At 43.0% G+C, this 19,536-nt stretch overlaps 1 protein-coding gene across 13 annotated transcripts in view; it reads left to right on the plus strand.

Moving 5' to 3' along the window:
- TNRC6B (trinucleotide repeat containing adaptor 6B) overlaps positions 1-19,536 on the plus strand; it is a 249,751-nt gene that overhangs the window by 189,221 nt on the left and 40,994 nt on the right. For 10 of the 13 annotated variants that reach the window (XM_042947896.1, XM_042947891.1, XM_042947883.1 and 7 more), the window contains 8 exons: positions 2,176-2,517; positions 4,972-7,320; positions 8,936-9,094; positions 10,780-10,955; positions 13,185-13,259; positions 14,354-14,399; positions 15,840-15,988; positions 17,063-17,233. In XM_042947896.1, the coding sequence (XP_042803830.1) occupies positions 2,176-2,517; positions 4,972-7,320; positions 8,936-9,094; positions 10,780-10,955; positions 13,185-13,259; positions 14,354-14,399; positions 15,840-15,988; positions 17,063-17,233 (3,467 nt within the window). The remainder of the gene's footprint in view (positions 1-2,175; positions 2,518-4,971; positions 7,321-8,935; positions 9,095-10,779; positions 10,956-13,184; positions 13,260-14,353; positions 14,400-15,839; positions 15,989-17,062; positions 17,234-19,536) is intronic. The other 3 variants (XM_042947886.1, XM_042947887.1, XM_042947897.1) reach the window with 1 other exon arrangement.

Genomic DNA, 19,536 nt, shown 5'->3' on the forward strand with positions numbered 1-19,536 from the left:
TCCCCTGCTCACACTCTCAAAAAATATGTAAAAAACAGTTCTGAAACACAGTTTTCTCCTAACATATAACTCAGACATTTTCTGACTGGGTCCTGGAGTTTTGAATGACTAGTCTCCTAGACTAGCACGATATTGGAAGGAAAGTGGTTGAGAGGTAGTCTGATTTTATTTTTTAAAAAGGGTTTATTATTTATGATCCCTTCTATCCCTGATGTGGTGGGAAAATGCTCTGAGGCACTTTTGCAGGGAATCTTGCACAATATATGATACCCACCACGTTTCTTTGATTATGCTGTGAATGTTGTAACGTTAGTCAAACTGGGTGTTCAGACCTCCATGCTGTTGACTGCCCTTACTATGTCTTGCTCTGTTTCAGGGAATGAGTCCAGGTATGTAACAGACGTGGTTAATGTAGAGTGGAGATTCTAGTGCTTTTATGGAAGGGCGGCCTCGTGGAAGCATAGCTCCTACTATCCTAAAAGCCATTTGGGAAGATCCCTCGCAGCCTTTGCCGACGTCTCATTTCTTCTCATAATAAGAGGAAAGGGGACTGGGAATGCCATCTGCTATGCAATCTTGCAAGCACAGAGAGAAAATGAATCATTGGATAACTCATCTGCGCTCATTTATCAGTTATTTTTACCCATCAGCTGCTGTAAGGTCATACAGAACCTACTATATTGATAATATCATATAGTGACCAATTTATTTTCTTAAGAAATAGGTTTATTCTGCTCATCAGGTTGTGGATCCTCTGACCTCCCTTCCTTACTGGAAGGCCCGATACTGCCTCATGATTGGCTAAAATTAGACCAGGGGTTGCCTTGAAGTTACTTCAGGCTGTTACTCTTCTTTCTTGGTTATACCCAGTACTCCCCAACATCCAGTGGAGGTAGATTGGGTACCCTGATTTCTGATGATGCCTGTCTCTTCATAAAGGAGCCAGTTCAACGAGCAACATGCTGGCCCAGCACCATTGCAGTGGTCAGGGCAGTACCGCCCCGGAGTTGGCCCAAACATTACTCTGGATGTCAGGGAACTTGACCTCAGAATCATCTGAACTGTCAGGCTCAACGATTATTTCTGTAATATTGCCAGCCTCTGTTTGCCAGGCAGATTTTCTTGGAAAGGGTGACAGTCTTTTGGTAGGATGAAGCAAGGGACATCGAGATCCAGAAGAACATTCTATGGAGGGCTGATGGCAAAGCCCTCAACTTCTGCAGAGTGTCCTGCAGATTGTATCTTCATACAGTCGTCCTGCACATTCCCATACTTCCTATTTGCCCTTTTTAAAAGTAAGGCAAAACATTAAATTCTTTAAAGTAAATGGGAAACATGCCTACATTGTGACATTTTTGTTTTAGATAAGAGTTGGAGTAAATATGCAAGGTACCCTTAAGGCTTTTTTTTTTTTTTTTTTTTTTTTTTTTTGACAAAAGCAAAAAAAAACCCCACAAAACCAAACCTTATAACATTTCTATTTGCACAGAATTTGCAAAGTACCAAGCAAGAGTGGTTGCGTTTAGGTAGCTGTAGAAACCCAAACCAAGTTGATTTTGTGATTCTCCAGGGCTGAGGTTTCCTGTGGGGGTCTACTCGGTGCCAGGACCTAAAAAATAAGATGAAAGATGGGTCGTTACCCTGGTGAGAGCAAGGAGCTTGTAAATGCGAGTTTCAATAGAGTATGGTGAATTCGTGGTAAAGACGGGCAGTGTGTTCCAAGAGCACAAATGAAGGTGCTTAGCCTACTTAGTCCAGGGACTTCAGGAAAGGTTTCTCAGAGGTAAATCTTTAAGAATGTGGATAAAGGGCATTTGGGCTGAGAGCCTTGAACCTTCACTGAGGACTTGGCCTGGGGCCCATATGTACCCTTCAACCTGCTAGGGAACCTTCCAGGGATTTAGGGAAGTGACTGGTGACTGCTTCCCCCTCCCACTTAGTTAATGGACTAGAGTTCTGTGGTGTTGCTGTCTTTGAGTCCTTGTCACCCGCACTCCCCACCTCTGCCTGATCTCCAGTAAACTGAAGATGCAGGGGAGTCTAGAAAGACCACGTCCACCCACAGTAGGATGGAAGATCCATTACTGGAATTGGTCTCGTGTAAGCTTTCCGAAAAACAATCTTCATAAAAATGTATTGGACTTCAAAGACCGTTCCCCACTCTCTCTCTTTCAGTGCCCGAAGTGACGAAACCAAGTTTAAGCCAACCAACGGCCGCCAGCCCAATTGGCAGCTCTCCATCGCCACCAGTCAATGGTGGCAACAATGCCAAAAGGGTGGCAGTGCCGAACGGACAACCGCCAAGCGCCGCCCGCTACATGCCTCGGGAGGTGCCGCCGCGATTCCGTTGCCAGCAGGACCACAAAGTGTTACTAAAACGTGGGCAGCCCCCTCCACCATCCTGCATGCTCCTCGGGGGCGGGGCAGGGCCTCCTCCCCCCACGGCACCCGGAGCAAACTCCAACAACGCACAAGTGACAGGAACGCTGCTGCAGAGTGACGGTGGGACTGCACCAGGTGAGGAGTCGGGGTCGGGAAGTGATTTCCTAGCAGCTTTAAAGAGAGCGAGCACTTCTTTTGTACTGCCTGGTATAGAGTCCCCAAAAGGCTTTTGGGGTCACTCCCAAGATAGGAGAGGCTCCCTGCACGAGATGTGTCCCAGCACTTCTCTTCTGAAACTGGGTTTTAGTGTCCAGTGTGTGCTGTTGGCAGGAGAGGCTAATGTGGCTGCCATACGTCATCCCCATTTGGGGCCTTTTTTCCTTTCCTGACAAGCGCATGATAAACTCGAGCCTCCATGGTTCCAGCTGTCACCACAAGTGTGTGCCCAGGGTATGATTGGAGGTGGGGCTAGTGCAGAGGCTTGTTCTGAATCCTGGCTGCCCCTGTTGATGTTCGCAGAACGCTGCGGGGCAGAGAGAGAACCGTCTCTTCGATTACAGTATAAGATCTTGGGGGTGGGGAGGGGATACCAAACAATATCATTCTATCATTTTTTATTAGATTTTTTAAAATCATTGTTTCTTTAGAGGATTTTGAACTCTGTTAAAAACTATATGTAGATATAAGGGATCTTTAGCTGAAGGGCTCTACTAGAAGTTTTGAGAGTTTTTAATAGATGAATACTAAATCACCTGATAGCAAAGAACCTCCAAACATCACCTCCCACTTTTTTTAAAGCTTATTAACAGATGTCTACTTAGCTCTTAAAAATTTTTTTTGAGGCTGTACTAGAAAGGCTTGAACATCATCAAGCCTTGGCAAGAACAGTAAATTGGTTATTGTTAACTGTAGCATGCTTCTAGTTAATAGTTCTGAGTTTGAACACAGAAATGCCTAGAAAATTCTATTACTGTCTCATGTGCAGAGTAGAAATGGAGACAAACCTCATGGTGACAGATGCTTCATACAGGCTTTTCTGTGGTGGCCCCTCATAAGCATTTGCGAAAGGAAGTATGTGAGGAGTGGTCTTGTCGAGTGTTTCTGCAGCCAAATCTAGCCAGACCTGGACGCAGACATGGGTCTGGGTCCAGTGTGAGTCAGATTCTCTTGTTTGCATTCTTAAAACCAAGGAGGCCACTAAATCTGAAGAGTTTGAGATTCTCTGCTTCCCTACTTTTATATGGCTCTATGTAAGATTTTTTCAACTTTATATTGATTTAAAACTTCTTGGTTAAAGTAACTAAAACAAGTTCAGAAGAAATTACTGGGTTAAAAACATGTCATTTCTCCCCTCTCCCCCCAAATATGATAAATTCCTCCAAAATATGTGCTGAGCCAGACTAATTTATCAGATTAAGTTCCTTAGGCATACAAACTGATTCCTGCTTGCCTGCCCCAGCATCTAGCTGGGTGGGCGTTCATCATTCATCAGGTGCTTACTGAGCAGTGATGCCCTGGCCACTATGTGGAATTCAAACGTGAGCAAGATAGGGTCTCTGCCTAAGAGGGGGAGCTCTTGCGGAAGTCTCTGTGCTAATGTGGGGAAGGAACATGTGACCACGGCTCCACAGCACTGAGCAAAGTGGCTCTAGACAGGGAAGGGCATTTTCAGATGATGAACTTAAAAACAAACAAAAAAACCTCCTAGAAGAAACGGCACTTGAACTAGGCCCAGAAAGATGGGTAAATTTCAGTATGTGCATTCAGGAGGAAAAACCAATAGGTGCCAATGTGGAATGGTGCCAGGATGAGAAGGCACGGGTTGTGGAATGTCAAGTAGTGTGGAATGTCGACATCTACATAGAAACCAGTGGAAGATAAGATTAGAAAAGTCATTTGGGCCCAGGTTGTGTAGCATCTTGATCAAACTCCAGGCCAAAGAGTTTAGCTTTATTTGCGCTAGGAAACTGTTGGAAGCTTCCCCTACAGCAGTGATCTAATCGAAGCTGTGCTTTAGAACAATTACTCTAGCCAGGGGTGTTTAGAGTAGATTCGAGATACAAAGCAAGGTCAGGGTGTTACTGCATTGTCTCAAGATATGAGAAGGCCCTTCTCTGTCAATAGAAAAGACAAGGGGAGGGGCACCTGGGTGGCTCAGTCGGTTAAGCATCCAACTTCAGCTCAGGTCATGATCTCACAGTTCGTGAGTTCGAGCCCCACATCAGGCTCTGTGCTGACAGCTCGGAGCCTGGAGCCTGCTTCAGATTCTGTGTCTCCCTCTCTCTCTCTGCCCCTCCCCGACTTGTGTTCTGTCTCACTCTCTCTCAAAAATAAACATTCAAAAAAAAAAAAAAAAGACAAGGGAATAGCTTTGAGAGATGTTGTAGAGTTACACCTAGCAAATACACCAACCAGGCAAAATGAAAGAGGAGATGACTAAGGTGTGACACGGTTTACTAAGACAGGCAACTGGCTAGAGAAGCTAGTCTGTGGGGAAACGTGATGAGCTCTCTTAGGGGCACTTTGAGCTTGAGGTGTTAATAGAGCGCGCGTGTGTAGCTGTGATTGATGAGACCATCTCTTCCCCAGAGTCAACCCTTGGAGGTGCTGCTGCTTCAAATTATGCAAATTCCACTTGGGGCCCGGGAGCCTCCTCCAACAACGGCGCCTCCCCCAACCCAATTCACATCTGGGACAAGGTGATTGTAGACGGGTCTGACATGGAAGAGTGGCCTTGTATCGCCAGCAAAGACACTGAGTCTTCTTCCGAAAACACCACCGATAACAACAGTGCCTCGAACCCTGGCTCTGAGAAGAGCACTCTGCCAGGAAGCACCACTAGTAACAAAGGAAAAGGGAGCCAGTGCCAGTCTGCAAGTTCTGGGAACGAATGTAATCTTGGGGTCTGGAAATCTGACCCTAAGACTAAATCTGTTCAATCTTCCAACTCTACTACAGAGAGCAACAATGGACTAGGAAATTGGAGGAATGTGAGTGGTCAGGATAGAATTGGACCTGGCTCTGGCTTCAGCAACTTTAACCCAAATAGCAACCCATCTGCCTGGCCAGCGCTGGTCCAAGAAGGAAATCCTAGGAAAGGGGCATTGGAAACGGATACTAGTAATTCCAGTGCACAGGTTAGCACAGTAGGTCAGGCATCCAGGGAACAGCAGTCAAAGATGGAAAATGCGGGTGTTAATTTTGTTGTCTCTGGCAGAGAACAGGCTCAAATTCATAACACTGATGGACCAAAAAATGGAAACACTAACTCCTTGAACTTAAGTTCACCAAACCCCATGGAGAATAAGGGAATGCCCTTTGGAATGGGCTTGGCGAACGCCTCCAGGAGCACTGATGCCCCTTCACAAAGCACTGGAGATCGAAAGACTGGGAGTGTTGGATCTTGGGGTGCAGCTAGGGGGCCTTCTGGAACTGACACAGCCTCTGGACAAAGCAATTCTGGAAACAATGGGAACAATGGAAAGGATAGAGAGGACTCCTGGAAAGGAGCCTCTGTTCAGAAATCAACTGGGTCAAAAAATGACTCTTGGGACAACAATAACAGGTCTACGGGTGGGTCCTGGAACTTTGGCCCTCAGGACTCTAATGACAACAAATGGGGTGAAGGGAACAAAATGACATCTGGGGTCTCTCAGGGAGAATGGAAACAGCCGACTGGGTCTGATGAGTTGAAAATTGGAGAATGGAGTGGTCCAAACCAACCAAATTCTAGCACTGGAGCATGGGACAATCAAAAGGGCCACCCCCTCCCTGAAAACCAAGGCAATGCCCAGGCTCCCTGTTGGGGAAGATCTTCCAGCTCCACAGGAAGTGAAGTTGGAGGTCAAAGCACTGGAAGCAACCACAAAGCAGGAAGTAGTGACAGTCATAATTCTGGCCGTCGGTCATACCGGCCCACACATCCTGATTGTCAGGCTGTCTTACAGACTCTTTTGAGCCGAACTGATTTGGACCCCAGGGTGCTCTCAAACACTGGCTGGGGCCAAACTCAAATTAAGCAGGACACGGTGTGGGATATCGAAGAGGTGCCAAGGCCTGAGGGGAAATCTGACAAAGGAACTGAGGGGTGGGAGAGCGCTGCCACACAGACCAAGAACTCAGGGGGCTGGGGAGATGCACCCAGCCAAAGCAATCAAATGAAGTCTGGATGGGGGGAGCTCTCAGCCTCTACAGAGTGGAAAGACCCCAAGAACACAGGAGGCTGGAATGACTACAAGAACAACAACTCTTCCAACTGGGGAGGCGGCCGACCAGATGAAAAGCCATCTTCCTCTTGGAATGAGAACTCCAGCAAGGATCAGGGGTGGGGAGGGGGACGCCAGCCCAATCAAGGATGGACTTCTGGGAAGAATGGTTGGGGAGAGGAAGTCGACCAGGCGAAAAACAGCAGTTGGGAAAGTCCTGCAAGTAAACCCGTGTCTGGGTGGGGCGAAGGAGGGCAGAACGAAATCGGAACTTGGGGGAACAGTGGGAATACAAGCCTAGCTTCCAAAGGTGGGTGGGAAGATTGCAAAAGGTCTCCAGCATGGACCGAGACAGGCAGACAGCCCAATTCCTGGAATAAACAGCACCAACAGCAGCAGCAGCCACAGCAGCCACCGCCACCACAACCAGAGGCTTCTGGTTCATGGGGAGGCCCACCCCCAGCACCCCCAGGCAACGGACGACCTTCCAATTCCAACTGGAGCAGCGGGCCACAGCCAGTAACCCCTAAGGATGAGGAACCCAGTGGTTGGGAAGAGCCATCCCCACAGTCAATTAGTCGGAAAATGGACATCGATGATGGCACTTCCGCATGGGGAGACCCTAACAGTTATAACTACAAGAATGTGAATCTGTGGGATAAGAATTCCCAAGGGGGCCCAGCACCTCGAGAACCAAACCTGCCCACCCCGATGACCAGTAAATCAGCATCAGGTAGGCAGTGGCCTTTTTTCTTGTGAAAAATCCTAAAGCAGGGCATTATTATTAAGCTTCATTTACTCAGCCTTGTTCTGGAAATCTTTCCTACGTTAACCCTACTCTGCTGTTTACAGAATCTCCTTTTTTATGAGATGATAGCAATAACAGATGCTGGTGGTACATTTTAATGTTCTTTCTTGGCAGAAGCGAAAAGACGCCATCCCTGTGTTAGTCTCCCAAAGTTTGGGGGTTTTTTTTTGTTTTTTGGGTTTTTTTTGCTTTGTGTGGGTTTGTTTTTTTTTTTTTTTTTTAATTGTATTGGTCTGCAGAATCCAAAAAATACAGCTCACTAAACAAACTACACTCCAGGCTTTAAAGTGAAGAATTAAAATAGTAGCAGAAATAGACCTGGTTTCCATTCGAGTTCTACCCGTGGACACATCCTCGGTGTTTCTCCTTCCCCAGCAAAGGGGAAGTATTTTGTTGCTCTTGCGGGGGCCATCAGAATGCTCTAGCCCAGCTGGGGTCTGGAAGGCTTCAGTCACTCTCCACATGATTTTTAATGATCACCTCTGGAAGTGGAGTGCTTTGTAAAAGAAATTGTTCTCTCCTGATAATCACTTGCTCAGAATTAAGCTTTTCTTCTTCCTTTGTTTGAATAGAAACATCATACCTGATAAATTAAAAGTAATGCTGGTAATATCATCTTTGGCACTGTCAACTTGAATGTCCCCATAAAGCATAGAATTCAACAAATTAAGGGAATGCACTGTTCAGATGGGGTATTTTTTGTGTTTGTTTTTTAGTTAAAATTAATCATAGTTGGTTACCCACTCCCCGAGTAAGCCTTGGGGAGTGTTCAGTGAATGCAGTTACGGCCACTTACAAAATGATTGCTTTTAACTAGTTCTTTCCCCCCCCCCCCCCCAAATATTGAAAAGTATGAGGAAGGAAATAAAGATTGTTCATTAAGTCCCTATCTAGCATAAAATCTGCTAACATGTAAAAAAAAATTATCCATATAGTAAAAACCTCCAAACTGTACAGAAAAGCAAAATGTAATATATAAATGAATCTTAGCCCCTAGAATCTCTTCCCACAGGTAATCTTTTAGAGTTTTGTGTCTCATTCAAAAATTTTGTTCCTTACCTATACCAAAATCTGTCTCCCCTTTACAGATTTGACACAGAAGGAATTGCTGTTCTCCGCCTTGCCTTTTTCACCCTACTTTAAAACTTTCCATGTTAGCATGTACGTTTTTGTCTTTTGTTTTGTGTACAGTATTGATTTCATGGATGACACGTTTGGTCGGACTAGCCCTTTTTTGATAGGTATTTAGGTTGCTTCCGAAGCGTTCTCAACAGCGATAGAGCGTTGTTGTACGTGTCATTTCACGTACTTTCCAAGTATATCTATGGTATAATTTCCTGGCAACGGAATTACTGGGCCCGAAGTTAAAGCAACAATACCAGTTGCCCCCTACGAGGCAACTGTATTTCTGTATTTGTATTTCTGCCAGCAGAACACAGGAGTGACTGTTCCTCTCACCTTCTCCCCACCCCCTACCCCTGGATGTTGAGATGTTTCATTTCACAAATCATTCTTAGAGACACGTTTTCTTTCTTTACAGTCTGGAGCAAAAGCACACCACCTGCTCCAGATAATGGTACTTCAGCTTGGGGTGAGCCAAATGAAAGCAGTCCTGGGTGGGGCGAAATGGACGACACTGGAGCATCGACCACGGGCTGGGGGAACGCACCCTCCAACGCTCCAAATGCCATGAAACCTAGTAAGTTTAGAGCATTGTCTGCGAGGGATTTTCCATTAATTCGGGGGTCAGACATTTTGGTGAGGGCTGCTGTAATGTTTAAACTGTCATTTCAGTGAGATTCAGGACCGTGAACCTTTAATAGATGATTAGTAACAAGTGGCCGTGACTTAGCTTTGGGTATTAACATGTTTACATTGAACTAGAAGTCATAAGTTAATTTTGTTGATTTTATTTTAAGTTAGGTTTAGTATCTGGCCAGAATTGAAATGTTGATGTGGTACTTTTTTAATTTTTTTTTTTTTTTATTTTTTTTTTTTTATTTTTTTTTTTTTTCAACGTTTTTTATTTATTTTTGGGACAGAGAGAGACAGAGCATGAACGGGGGAGGGGCAGAGAGAAAGGGAGACACAGAATCGGAAACAGGCTCCAGGCTCCGAGCCATCAGCCCAGAGCCTGACGCGGGGCTCGAACTCACGGACCGCGAGATCGTGACCTGGCTGAAGTCGGACGCTTAACCGACTGCGCCACCCAGGCGCCCCTTTTTTTTTTTTTTTTTTTTTTTTTTTTTTTGCCAGTAACTTAAATACTGCTCACCATACCTATTTTGCATTTTTGCCCCTTTGTTAGTATAATTTAAAAAGATTTTCCTGGCTTTTTAATGTGGAACATAGCCTCTGCTGCCCGGTGACTTCACCCTTCTGTTTTCCTTGTCCCTTTGTGTCTCCTCTCATACTCCCACCCACATAGGAACGTTGAAGGTTTCTTGAACCCAACAAAGATTGCTTCATTTGGATTTTTTATACAAAGCATGTCACACTTATTCATTATCGTTGAAAGTCTAAGCTTTACTTGATCCAGCTGGCAACGTGTTGTCACAGCAGTTTGCAAAACTTTGTAAACCGATGCTATGGAATGTCTCGTAGGAAGTTCCTCCGTTGAAAAATTGAGTTTCAAGTGCCCATTTTCACTTGTTTGTAGTTTTCTTAAAAAGTATTCCAACATCTCTTTTCTGCCATATTGCAGACTTAAAGAATTATCTTCTTTTATTTTTAAAGTGTGGTCATATCGAATTCTCAAAATTTGAATGAGAATAATTCTGTTATCAGTTTTATCGTGTGATATTTTTGACTCTTCTAGTGCCCATGAAGAAGTACAATCATTGCTGTATTCTGGAAGTTCATTCTTGTGTCTGTAATTTGACTGCAGTTTAAAAATTATCGATCTCCTTCCCTGCATAGAAATAGCTTTATAAAGACCTTGATTTCATCATGATTTTCACAGTAAAACTGGTCGTATCATCACGGGAAATACCATGCCATAGACTTGAAATAGACCCGAAATGCTGGTGGAAGATATTAACCAGACCCTTGGCACAAGGAGGTACTTCAGCAGTACTGTCAGGATTTTTAGGTGTCTTTCCCAACCTCAGAATCACCCTTCCTCCATCACAAAACTTGCACTTTTCTCCAGATTTTTAAGAAAGTCTTCTATTCTTCAGGATCCTCTGTAGTTAAAGCTATAGTTATACTTATCTTTTGTCTGAGCAATGTGAATGTAGAAGGGGGTAGAATATTTGCCTGGCCGTATAGATGGATTAGATAAGATGGCAAATATCCCAGAATGCCGTGTTCATAAGGACCAATCGTTGTGGTTATTGTTATATGTAGCTGTTGCATACAGTCCCTCCATTTTTTTTCTTAAAGATTCCAAATCTATGCAAGATGGCTGGGGGGAGAGTGACGGTCCAGTGACGGGAACTCGCCATCCCAGCTGGGAAGAGGAGGACGATGGAGGAGTCTGGAATACCGCCGGCTCTCAGGGAAGTGCTTCCTCCCACAACTCAGCAAGCTGGGGACAAGGAGGAAAGAAGCAGATGAAGGTAGCCCACTTTAGAAATGTTCGAGCTTGTTTCTTCATTCTTAGAAGGCAGAACTGAGAATTTTCTAATGGAAGGATCCCTGAGGTGCTAAGTAAGGGGGAAAATATTTTCTTAAGAGCAAATTGAGTACTTCCTCTTTACTCCTCATCTTCCTTCCCCATGACCTTGAAACCTCGAACCTCAGAGCTGTTGCTGTGGGTAAAGTGGAATTTTCAGAGACAGGAGATTTTGTTTTTCACTTCTAGTTTCCATATTATAATTCTTCAGAAGCTTTCAAGGCACACTTTGTAAATGTTTTATGCTTTTGCATTCTAAAACCAAGGAAGGCCTTAGGGTAAGTCCCCATGATATATAGAAGAGAAACCAGAGTAAGATAGCTTTTCCAGTGGCCATCAGCGGGATTGGTTTTTCTCCGATGCGGGAAATGCCAAAACCCAGACCCGTCCTCCCAGCAAAGCCAAGTGCCGGAGCACAAGCCTGATGCAGCAACCAGGTGATGTGCCTACGTCCCATACCAGCTTGCGTTTGAAAGCTGTTGGCTTTCCGTATCTTGGAGCAGCTCCACGTCCCCCTTGATGTGCCTAATTCGATGAGGACTTTGGTTTCAATGTAGAACAGGTCTTTGAACCTGAACCACTCTCTCAGCAGAGGTGTTCTTTTCCCTTCCACAGATAAATTGATGGAAATTAGAAGTGGGCAGCCATATAATTTCAACTTCACAGTGAATATTGTCCTGGTTTCAAATACCAAGGGCCGTCCTAGAAGGTCTTCAGTTGGCTAAGGGGGCTGCGCCTTCATCACTTTTTGCTGTAGGATATTAATTTTGTTCTGAACATAGTAACTCAATAGCCTAAGAGCACAGGTAGTTCCTGTTGGAGACATCCCGTTTAAGCGCCCGTTACAGTTTCCCTTCTGAGGACTTCTTTCTGTTCGCCCTAGTCACAAAAGGAATTATTCAGTAAACTCCTCAGCATTTTTGTACTCTCAGGCTATCTGGCCTGTTGTGGTCTTGTTTTTGTCATTTACAAACTCCCATTGAGAAGGAATGAAAAGGCAGTCGAGGGAGACTGCTTACTGACCAGAAGTGACCAGGGGGAAGGTGCTCACCCACTCAGGCTGCCCCATGACTGACCTTTTTTTTTTTTTTTAAACTGATTGTGATGCAGATACAGATAACGTAAAATGTACCGTTTTAACCACCTTTAAGTGTGCACAGTTCAGTAGCATTGAGTACGTTCAGCACCATTCCACACTAGATGATGTGACCATCAACACCATCTAGACACAAAACTCTTTTCATCTTGCAAAACTGAAACTCCGTTCACATTAGGCAAATCTACCAATTCTCCCCTCCCTCCACTGAGGGCTTTTTTGACCTTAAAACCTGTAACTGAACTTAAATTAACTTACTCGCTTCCAAGAATTAATAACACCGACATAACAAATACCATCAAAACACAGTTTTTATTTGAAGAATGCACAAATGCACAAAGCCCCGTCACCACCTCTCCCCACCAAGTCCTCATCATAGTCCAACCTGCCTTCTCTGCAGAAGTAAAGTGGAGCTGATAGGGGTCCTCTTCAGGGAGAAGCTAGGTTGTCCCTTCTTAAGAAATAAAAACTCACATCCGCCTTGCTTTACAGTAAGATCAGGGATGGTGTCTTTGGCTAGGCGTCTTTCCCACTGGGGACCCATGTCCTTTATACTACGTAACAAGCAGATGAAGCGCTGCATAGATGAGTCCTCATTGTATCCACACAGAGACTAATGACCAGTTTAAATAACCTATTTAAATAGGCTAGTGCCTATTGATTTTCCAGATAATAGGCACTAGCATCAAACTCTTTCTTTTCTTTTAATACAAACTGGCTTAGGTTACAAGAAGATACTAAAAGGGAAAGTACTAGCATGCGAACATTGTATTTTAGAAAATCTGATATTGACCTTCTACTTATAAGGTAAAAACACCAGCTGACTATATGTTTTTCCAGTTACTTCTAATTCAGTGTGACGAATAAAATAAGAATGAAAACATAGATAGAACTAGAGAACTTACTCTTCCAGACTAACTGAAAATATCAAAATAACCACAGTTAAAGAGGGAAATTTGGGTTCAAAAAGGTAAACTGTTGGTTCTGCATTTTCAATCAGTACTTAAATGCAACTCAGCTATGAAGTGAGATTAAATAAATTATTTGGTTCTGAGGTTACACATTTCATTTCTGTAGTGTTCACTGAAAGGAGGAAACAATGATTCATGGATGAATCCTCTTGCCAAACAGTTTTCAAATATGGGATTGCTGGTAAGTTTCATTTTCTCCTGTGTATAATATACCCCATCTTTTACTTTTAGCACAAATGTTAAGACCACTGTCACATATAGTTCAAAATTCTAGATTTAGGGGTGCCTGGGTGGCTTAGTTAGGCATCTGACCCTTGACTTTGACTCAGGTCATGATCTCACAGTTCATGGTTTCAAGCCCTGCATTGGGCTCTGCACTGACAGTGCAGAGCCTGCTTGGCATCCTCTCTCTTCCTCTCTCTCTCTGCCCTTTCCCCCCTCAAAATAAATAAATAAACTTTAAATCTGTCTTAATTTAAAAAACAAAACAAAGTTACAGATTTGGAAACTGGTTAAACAATGTGTCTCATTTGGATTGAGCAATATTTATTTTCTCTTATTTTTAATGAAATAACTCCAATACTTAGAGGTTATGACTTTTGAATTTGTAGTCCTTGTACCCTTTTCCTTAGGTGGTTAGGGGAAGAAAGAGCCAGGCCCTTGAAACTTACATAATTTTCCCTGACTACTGCTGTACCAGCTTTAATATTATAATTTTGAAAATGACAACAACTGCACAATAACTAGAGAAATTATTTATAATTAATTATATAGGGAATTCTTGTAGGATTTCTCTCTCTCTCTCTTTTTTTTAATCTCTTGGGAACATCGTGGGGACACCCCGTCCCTGGTTGCCAAAAGACAAACGGCTTGACTTGGCTGCACATTTCCAGATTTCATGACTTGACAAGTCACGAGAAGAAGTTGTCGTCATTTGGCTGACACTCCTGGAATTTGATCCCGAGCCGACTGGAACTTGAGGACAGGGTTTTATTTCTCTGAGCAGCTATTTAGCTGTTGCTCTGTCCGTAGAATTGCTGAAACTGACTGATTCTATGTGAAAATCGAATTTACAAATGTAGACCCAGCAGCAATCAAATTAGTCATATTATAAATGATAATTGTCTTCATTCCCGTGTAAGGTTCACATCAAAGGACCTTGTATGGTCCCACTAGTAAGCTGTCACTCCCACATAAATAATGCCTTTTTTTTTCTCTCTGATTCAAACATTGAATTGAAACCTTAATCCTCCCTCACCGTTGCTTATTTTTCAGAGTCAAACTGAAGATAATCCAAGCAGCAAAATGGATTTGTCTGTAGGTGTGTATCACTCCACTAATGTGAACGGGATATATTGTTGTTAATGATGTCACGTTGGTTCCCTCCTCCATTTGCCTGGGCTGGGTGCTAGTCAGCAGACACGAAGGATCGTCCTACACACTAGGTAGGGACTGAAGACTGAAATGGCTGCAGGATCCAAGAAAGTAACGTAAAGGAGTGGGGTATGCCAGGTATAAGAAATTGGGACTCGGAGGCCACCTGTAAGGCGGCCACTTGACCGCCCTTGGCAGTTGTTGCCTTGGAGGGTAAAGGCCCAGCTTTGTCAGCAATTCAGACATATATTGACATCCTGATTTTTAAATACTGGAAACTAATTCAGATTTTAAAAACTGTGGTGTGTGGCCGAACAAAATATGTCTGTGGCCCCGCCAGACTCCACTCTCAGATTTCTCATCGCGTGTGCACCGAGATGTTTCATTACTGACGAGCTGTCCCAGTGCAAGTGGAGCAGATGCCGTGTCAGCCCTTAGTCTGTGGGCTCCTCACCGTGATGCTATTGCTCACTTTGAGGACCTTAAAAAGAATCAAACCGAGAAGAAAGTAAAACAGTCCTGGGTCATAAGGGAAATAGCCTTTGATCGATGATATTTTAAAATCTAAGAATGACAGGGCGCCTGGGTGACTCAGTTAAGTGTCCGACTCTTGATTTCAGCTCAGGTCATGATCTCATGGTTCGTGAGTTCGAGCCCCGAGTCGGACTCCGTGCTATCAGCACAGAAGCTGCTTGGGATTCTCTTTCTTTCTCTGCCCCTCCCCCACTCGCTCGCAAGTCTCTCTCTCTCTCTCTCTCTCTCTCTCAAAATAAACAAGTAAACTTTAAAAAAGAATAAGTCTAAGAACAACAAAAACGTAAGCTTCCAGGGGTACTGATCATGCCCCATGTACAATAGCACATTTCCAGAGCTTTGAAGAAAAGAGGACCATCATGGTACCTAGGAAATCACATTGTTCACTTGATGTGTTCATGTCTGAGTTCTAAATTCTAGGGTCACAGCTGTGCCTAATAGGCCTCTTTATCCCCAATAACTGTTTCACAACCAACCCTACCCATTTATCTGGCAGATGCTAAAATAGCAGCAAGAGACAAATTCTCTCACTGAGGACATTTGAATTTATGAGCCAGTTATACTCCTCAAACACATCAATAACCAGTTAGGATATTTTTTTAGTTGGATTTTTACCAGTTTGGCCCTAAGTCTGTCTTTCAGTCTTCCATTGAAAACAAGCTACAACAGATACAGATCTTTTAAAAAGAAACAAAAGGATCCACATGTGCTCCAGGGAGGGTCTCCAGCAGCCTCAACCAACAAGATCTCTCGTGGTCTTACACTTGACACCCCCGGGAGGCAAGTGGGACTGGTCACTCCTGGTCAAAACATTGGTTCTTGAAATTTTCACTTCTTCTGTGCTACTTTTCAGGGAGCCTTCCAGATAAAAAATTTGACGTGGACAAGAGAGCGATGAATCTCGGGGATTTTAATGATATCATGAGGAAGGATCGATCTGGGTTCCGTCCACCTAATTCCAAAGACATGGGAACCACAGATAGTGGGCCTTATTTTGAGAAGGTGAGTTGAATCCTTTGAGATAATAATTCATGTGAACCACTTTGGTTTCCATTTGTTCTTTGGATAATTAATTCCAGGAGGAAATGTAGAATTACTGAATTAATTAATGAGCAAAACGCAGACATCACCTGCTTTTAAGTGGTGACGTGAAAACAATTGATGTCAACAGGTGATTGGGCAGTAGCTAGAACCATCCGTCCTTAGCATGTGAGTATGGTGAAGGTGGTCTGAATTTTTGGAAATTTTATGAAACTTGGAGGGGGTATATGGTCTGACTTTTTACAGTAAAAGAAATGCACACTCAAAATGTGTAGAAGAAATTTTAGAGATAAATTTATTCTGAATTCTTTTTTCTGCTGCTTTGGAATGAGAAATTAAATTTGGGATCTTGTGTGAACAATCTGTATCTCCCAAGGCCTTGCCTTCTAGCTTTGTCAAGATGGCCCAGAACTTGGTCTTTTGATGTTTCGAAGAGACTCCCTTTGTTTTCTCTCTCCATTTCCCCAGTGACCTATTTTTAGTTACAGTGGTACACTGTCCAAATTCTCAAGTACCTGATTTCAGTGTGTCATTTATACCTATTTGTTTTGATTTTTATCAGTTCTAATGGAGGAGATCATTCCTTGATTCAGAATACAGATTTTCCATGGCCCCGGTCTTCAGAAAGCAGTTAAAACTGAAAGTTTTAGATCTAGCACATTTTTGACACCACTGATGCTGGTCCAGGCAGCAACAGATTCACAAGATTACTCTGGCTTCTGTTTCAGCAGCCACATCGTTAGAGTAATCGATATTAGATGTATAAAAATAAAGTGTCTGGCAATGTTTATCTTCACACAATGGGCAGAATGTGTTACTGACTTAGAGAATAAGAAAAAATCTGGATCAGAGATGACAGATGGTGTCTGTTGGGCCAAGTGTGATGACTCTTACCAGATCCAAATTCCATCCTCGTTTATTGCTAATACACTCTAATTCTGTTTGTTCCTAGTGTTTCTCTCTTGTCCCTTCTTGCATTCTGTTGCTTCACTAACCAACACTCCTTGTGATTGGCTAACTCCTACTGCTTTTCAGCTGACTTTGCCTTTCTCCAATCAAGATGGGTGCCTTGGGGATGAGGCTCCCTGCTCTCCCTTCTCCCCTTCTCCCAGCTACAAGCTGTCTCCCTCTGGTTCCACACTACCCAACGTCAGCCTTGGAGCAATCGGCACAGGGCTCAACCCCCAAAACTTCGCTGCTAGACAAGTAAGGAGGCCTCTCAAATTTATAACTGCTCGGCTGTGGCCTCGCCTTGGCCCTGGTCTGCAGTTTATTGCATTTTTTGTCTGTCTTGGGAAATTTGTTGATTACTGAATGCACAGAATGATGCTAAGTATTAGGCTTTAGATCTTTCAGCCCATAGAACCCATCTCTCTTCATGTTTTCTCAACGTGGATTTTATTTTCAATCTGTTTCTTTAGTCCTCTCATATTTGGTCATAAGTTCACATTTAATAAGTTAACTAATAACTGGCTTAGGAAAATGTTAAAGAGGCTACGTAGGTATCTTATGACGCCTAACTTAGCAACTTATTTACCATTTTTAACATTAGATTGAATGGCAAGTGATACTTTTGAAGTCTGTTCAATTTGATAAGACTTCTAACTAGAAAACAGTGGCAAAACTAGTAAAGAGTAAATACTTGAGCATTACAGCATCTTAAAATCTAATGTCCTTAAGCGTAAAATATAATAATTAACCAGAGAAAGGTAATTTGATATGCGAGAACGAAGCTTTGGGAAGACTGGATATTGTTCAGATGTGGCAAACAGCCTAGGGCACCCCGTTCGCTAGGGGTGCGTCTCCGTGGTCCCGGGAAGGGCTGTGCACTGGGCGAGACCGGCAGGGCTGGCCCCCTAAGGCCCCCTCTCTCACCTTTGCGGGCCTAAGGCAGCCTGAGGGGCTGTCACTGCAGCTCCTGTGTAGTTCTCGCAGAGAAAACCGGGAATTTGGAGACAATTCCCTTGGGACGGTGACTCCAGGGATGATATTTTCCTAGCCACAGTTCTGTGACCACTTACCTGTCACTGTGGCTTTCACCTCAGGATATCATGGAAGGATGTTTAATTATTAATTGTATCCATTCTGTTTCCACATGAGGGCTTTCACATACAAGTTAAAGGATGATGTAAAACCTCTCTCACACCATAGTCCTCCAGTTACACGCAGGTCTTTCATACGCTTCTAATTGTTGCCTTAGCACATTTTTTAAATGGATCATGTTATATCCATGTATTCAGTTGGTTATCTCTGGTTTGGGAGTTATGGGTAATTTCTTGTTTTCTTTATTTTTTATATTTCCCTGTATTTCTTAATGTTTCCATAGAGAATGTAGATGTGCATTGCTTTTATAAACAGAGAAGAAATAATTACATCAGTGGTTTTGGGCAGCTTTTTTGTTGAGGATTGAGGTATACAAAATATAAGTTACCCTAACACTCTTGAGCAATGATTATAAACATGCCCACAGGATCACATGTTTATCAAATGCCATTAGTATATAATTTTTAGCATAACATAAACCAGCCAAAGTATCCGTGCACTGGACACTAAGAAAAGGTCATTCCTCTTTGATTTCTTTTGGTTTGGTTTTTTGTTTTGTTTTTTGAATCTGTGGATTGCTACAAAGTCCATTGTGAATCAACTAAATATGATCATGACTTTTTTCACACGTGACTGTTTTCATGCAGACTTCATATACTTCCTATTTAAAAATTAAAATGTGAGGTTTTTATTTTAAAATCACAGATTTCAGTCAGCTTGCTAACACTGTTTTTAATTTATATGCCTTTCTGAGTTAAACACTGTAGTTGAGGCAAATATCACCAATAAATATTGGACTCAGGTCATCGTATAACAGTGAAGCTGTAGAAATAACCAGGTTAACTGCGGTTAACGTATAAATAGCGTTTGATGACCGCTTTCCTAATTTCTAAATATACTTAAAAAAAAAAAACTGAATCTATATGATTGCCTCTAGACATATTAGTGTGCAAAATAGCTACTTCTAAGCTAAGAAAGCAAATGACAGTGCCAGGTTTCATATTTAAAAAGAGAGAAGGTGTCGTTTGATAGATTGCCATTGACTCATCTGTACTGTTATCCATATTGGACGTATCACAGGGCTTGATACGATTTTAGAGATACCTGATAAAGAAAACCTGAAACCTCAAGTGGGGGTAGGGGGCATCTGTCCACTGGGAATGTGCAGGTAGGGCCTGATTTCACAAGAACTAAACAAAAAGTGAAATTCCTTTTAATATTTCTTACCAAAAGAGCAGTTGGAATTTAAAATGATCCTCACAAAGCAGTTTTGGACCAGTTAAAACATGGATTCTGGGAAGGACTTAAGCTACCAGTAACCCCACCATCCAAGGACCCGTCCAAGGTCATTACTTTGATAGTGAAGTATGAGAATCATCTTAGCAGAATATTCTCAATGAAACAGATGTTTCTTGTGTTCTTGAGAATGATCAGTAGGTAAGCTACCAGCTACCATGATCTCAGAA

Source organism: Panthera leo, chromosome B4, assembly GCF_018350215.1.
Source record: "Panthera leo isolate Ple1 chromosome B4, P.leo_Ple1_pat1.1, whole genome shotgun sequence".
NCBI classification, from domain to species: Eukaryota; Metazoa; Chordata; class Mammalia; order Carnivora; family Felidae; genus Panthera; species Panthera leo.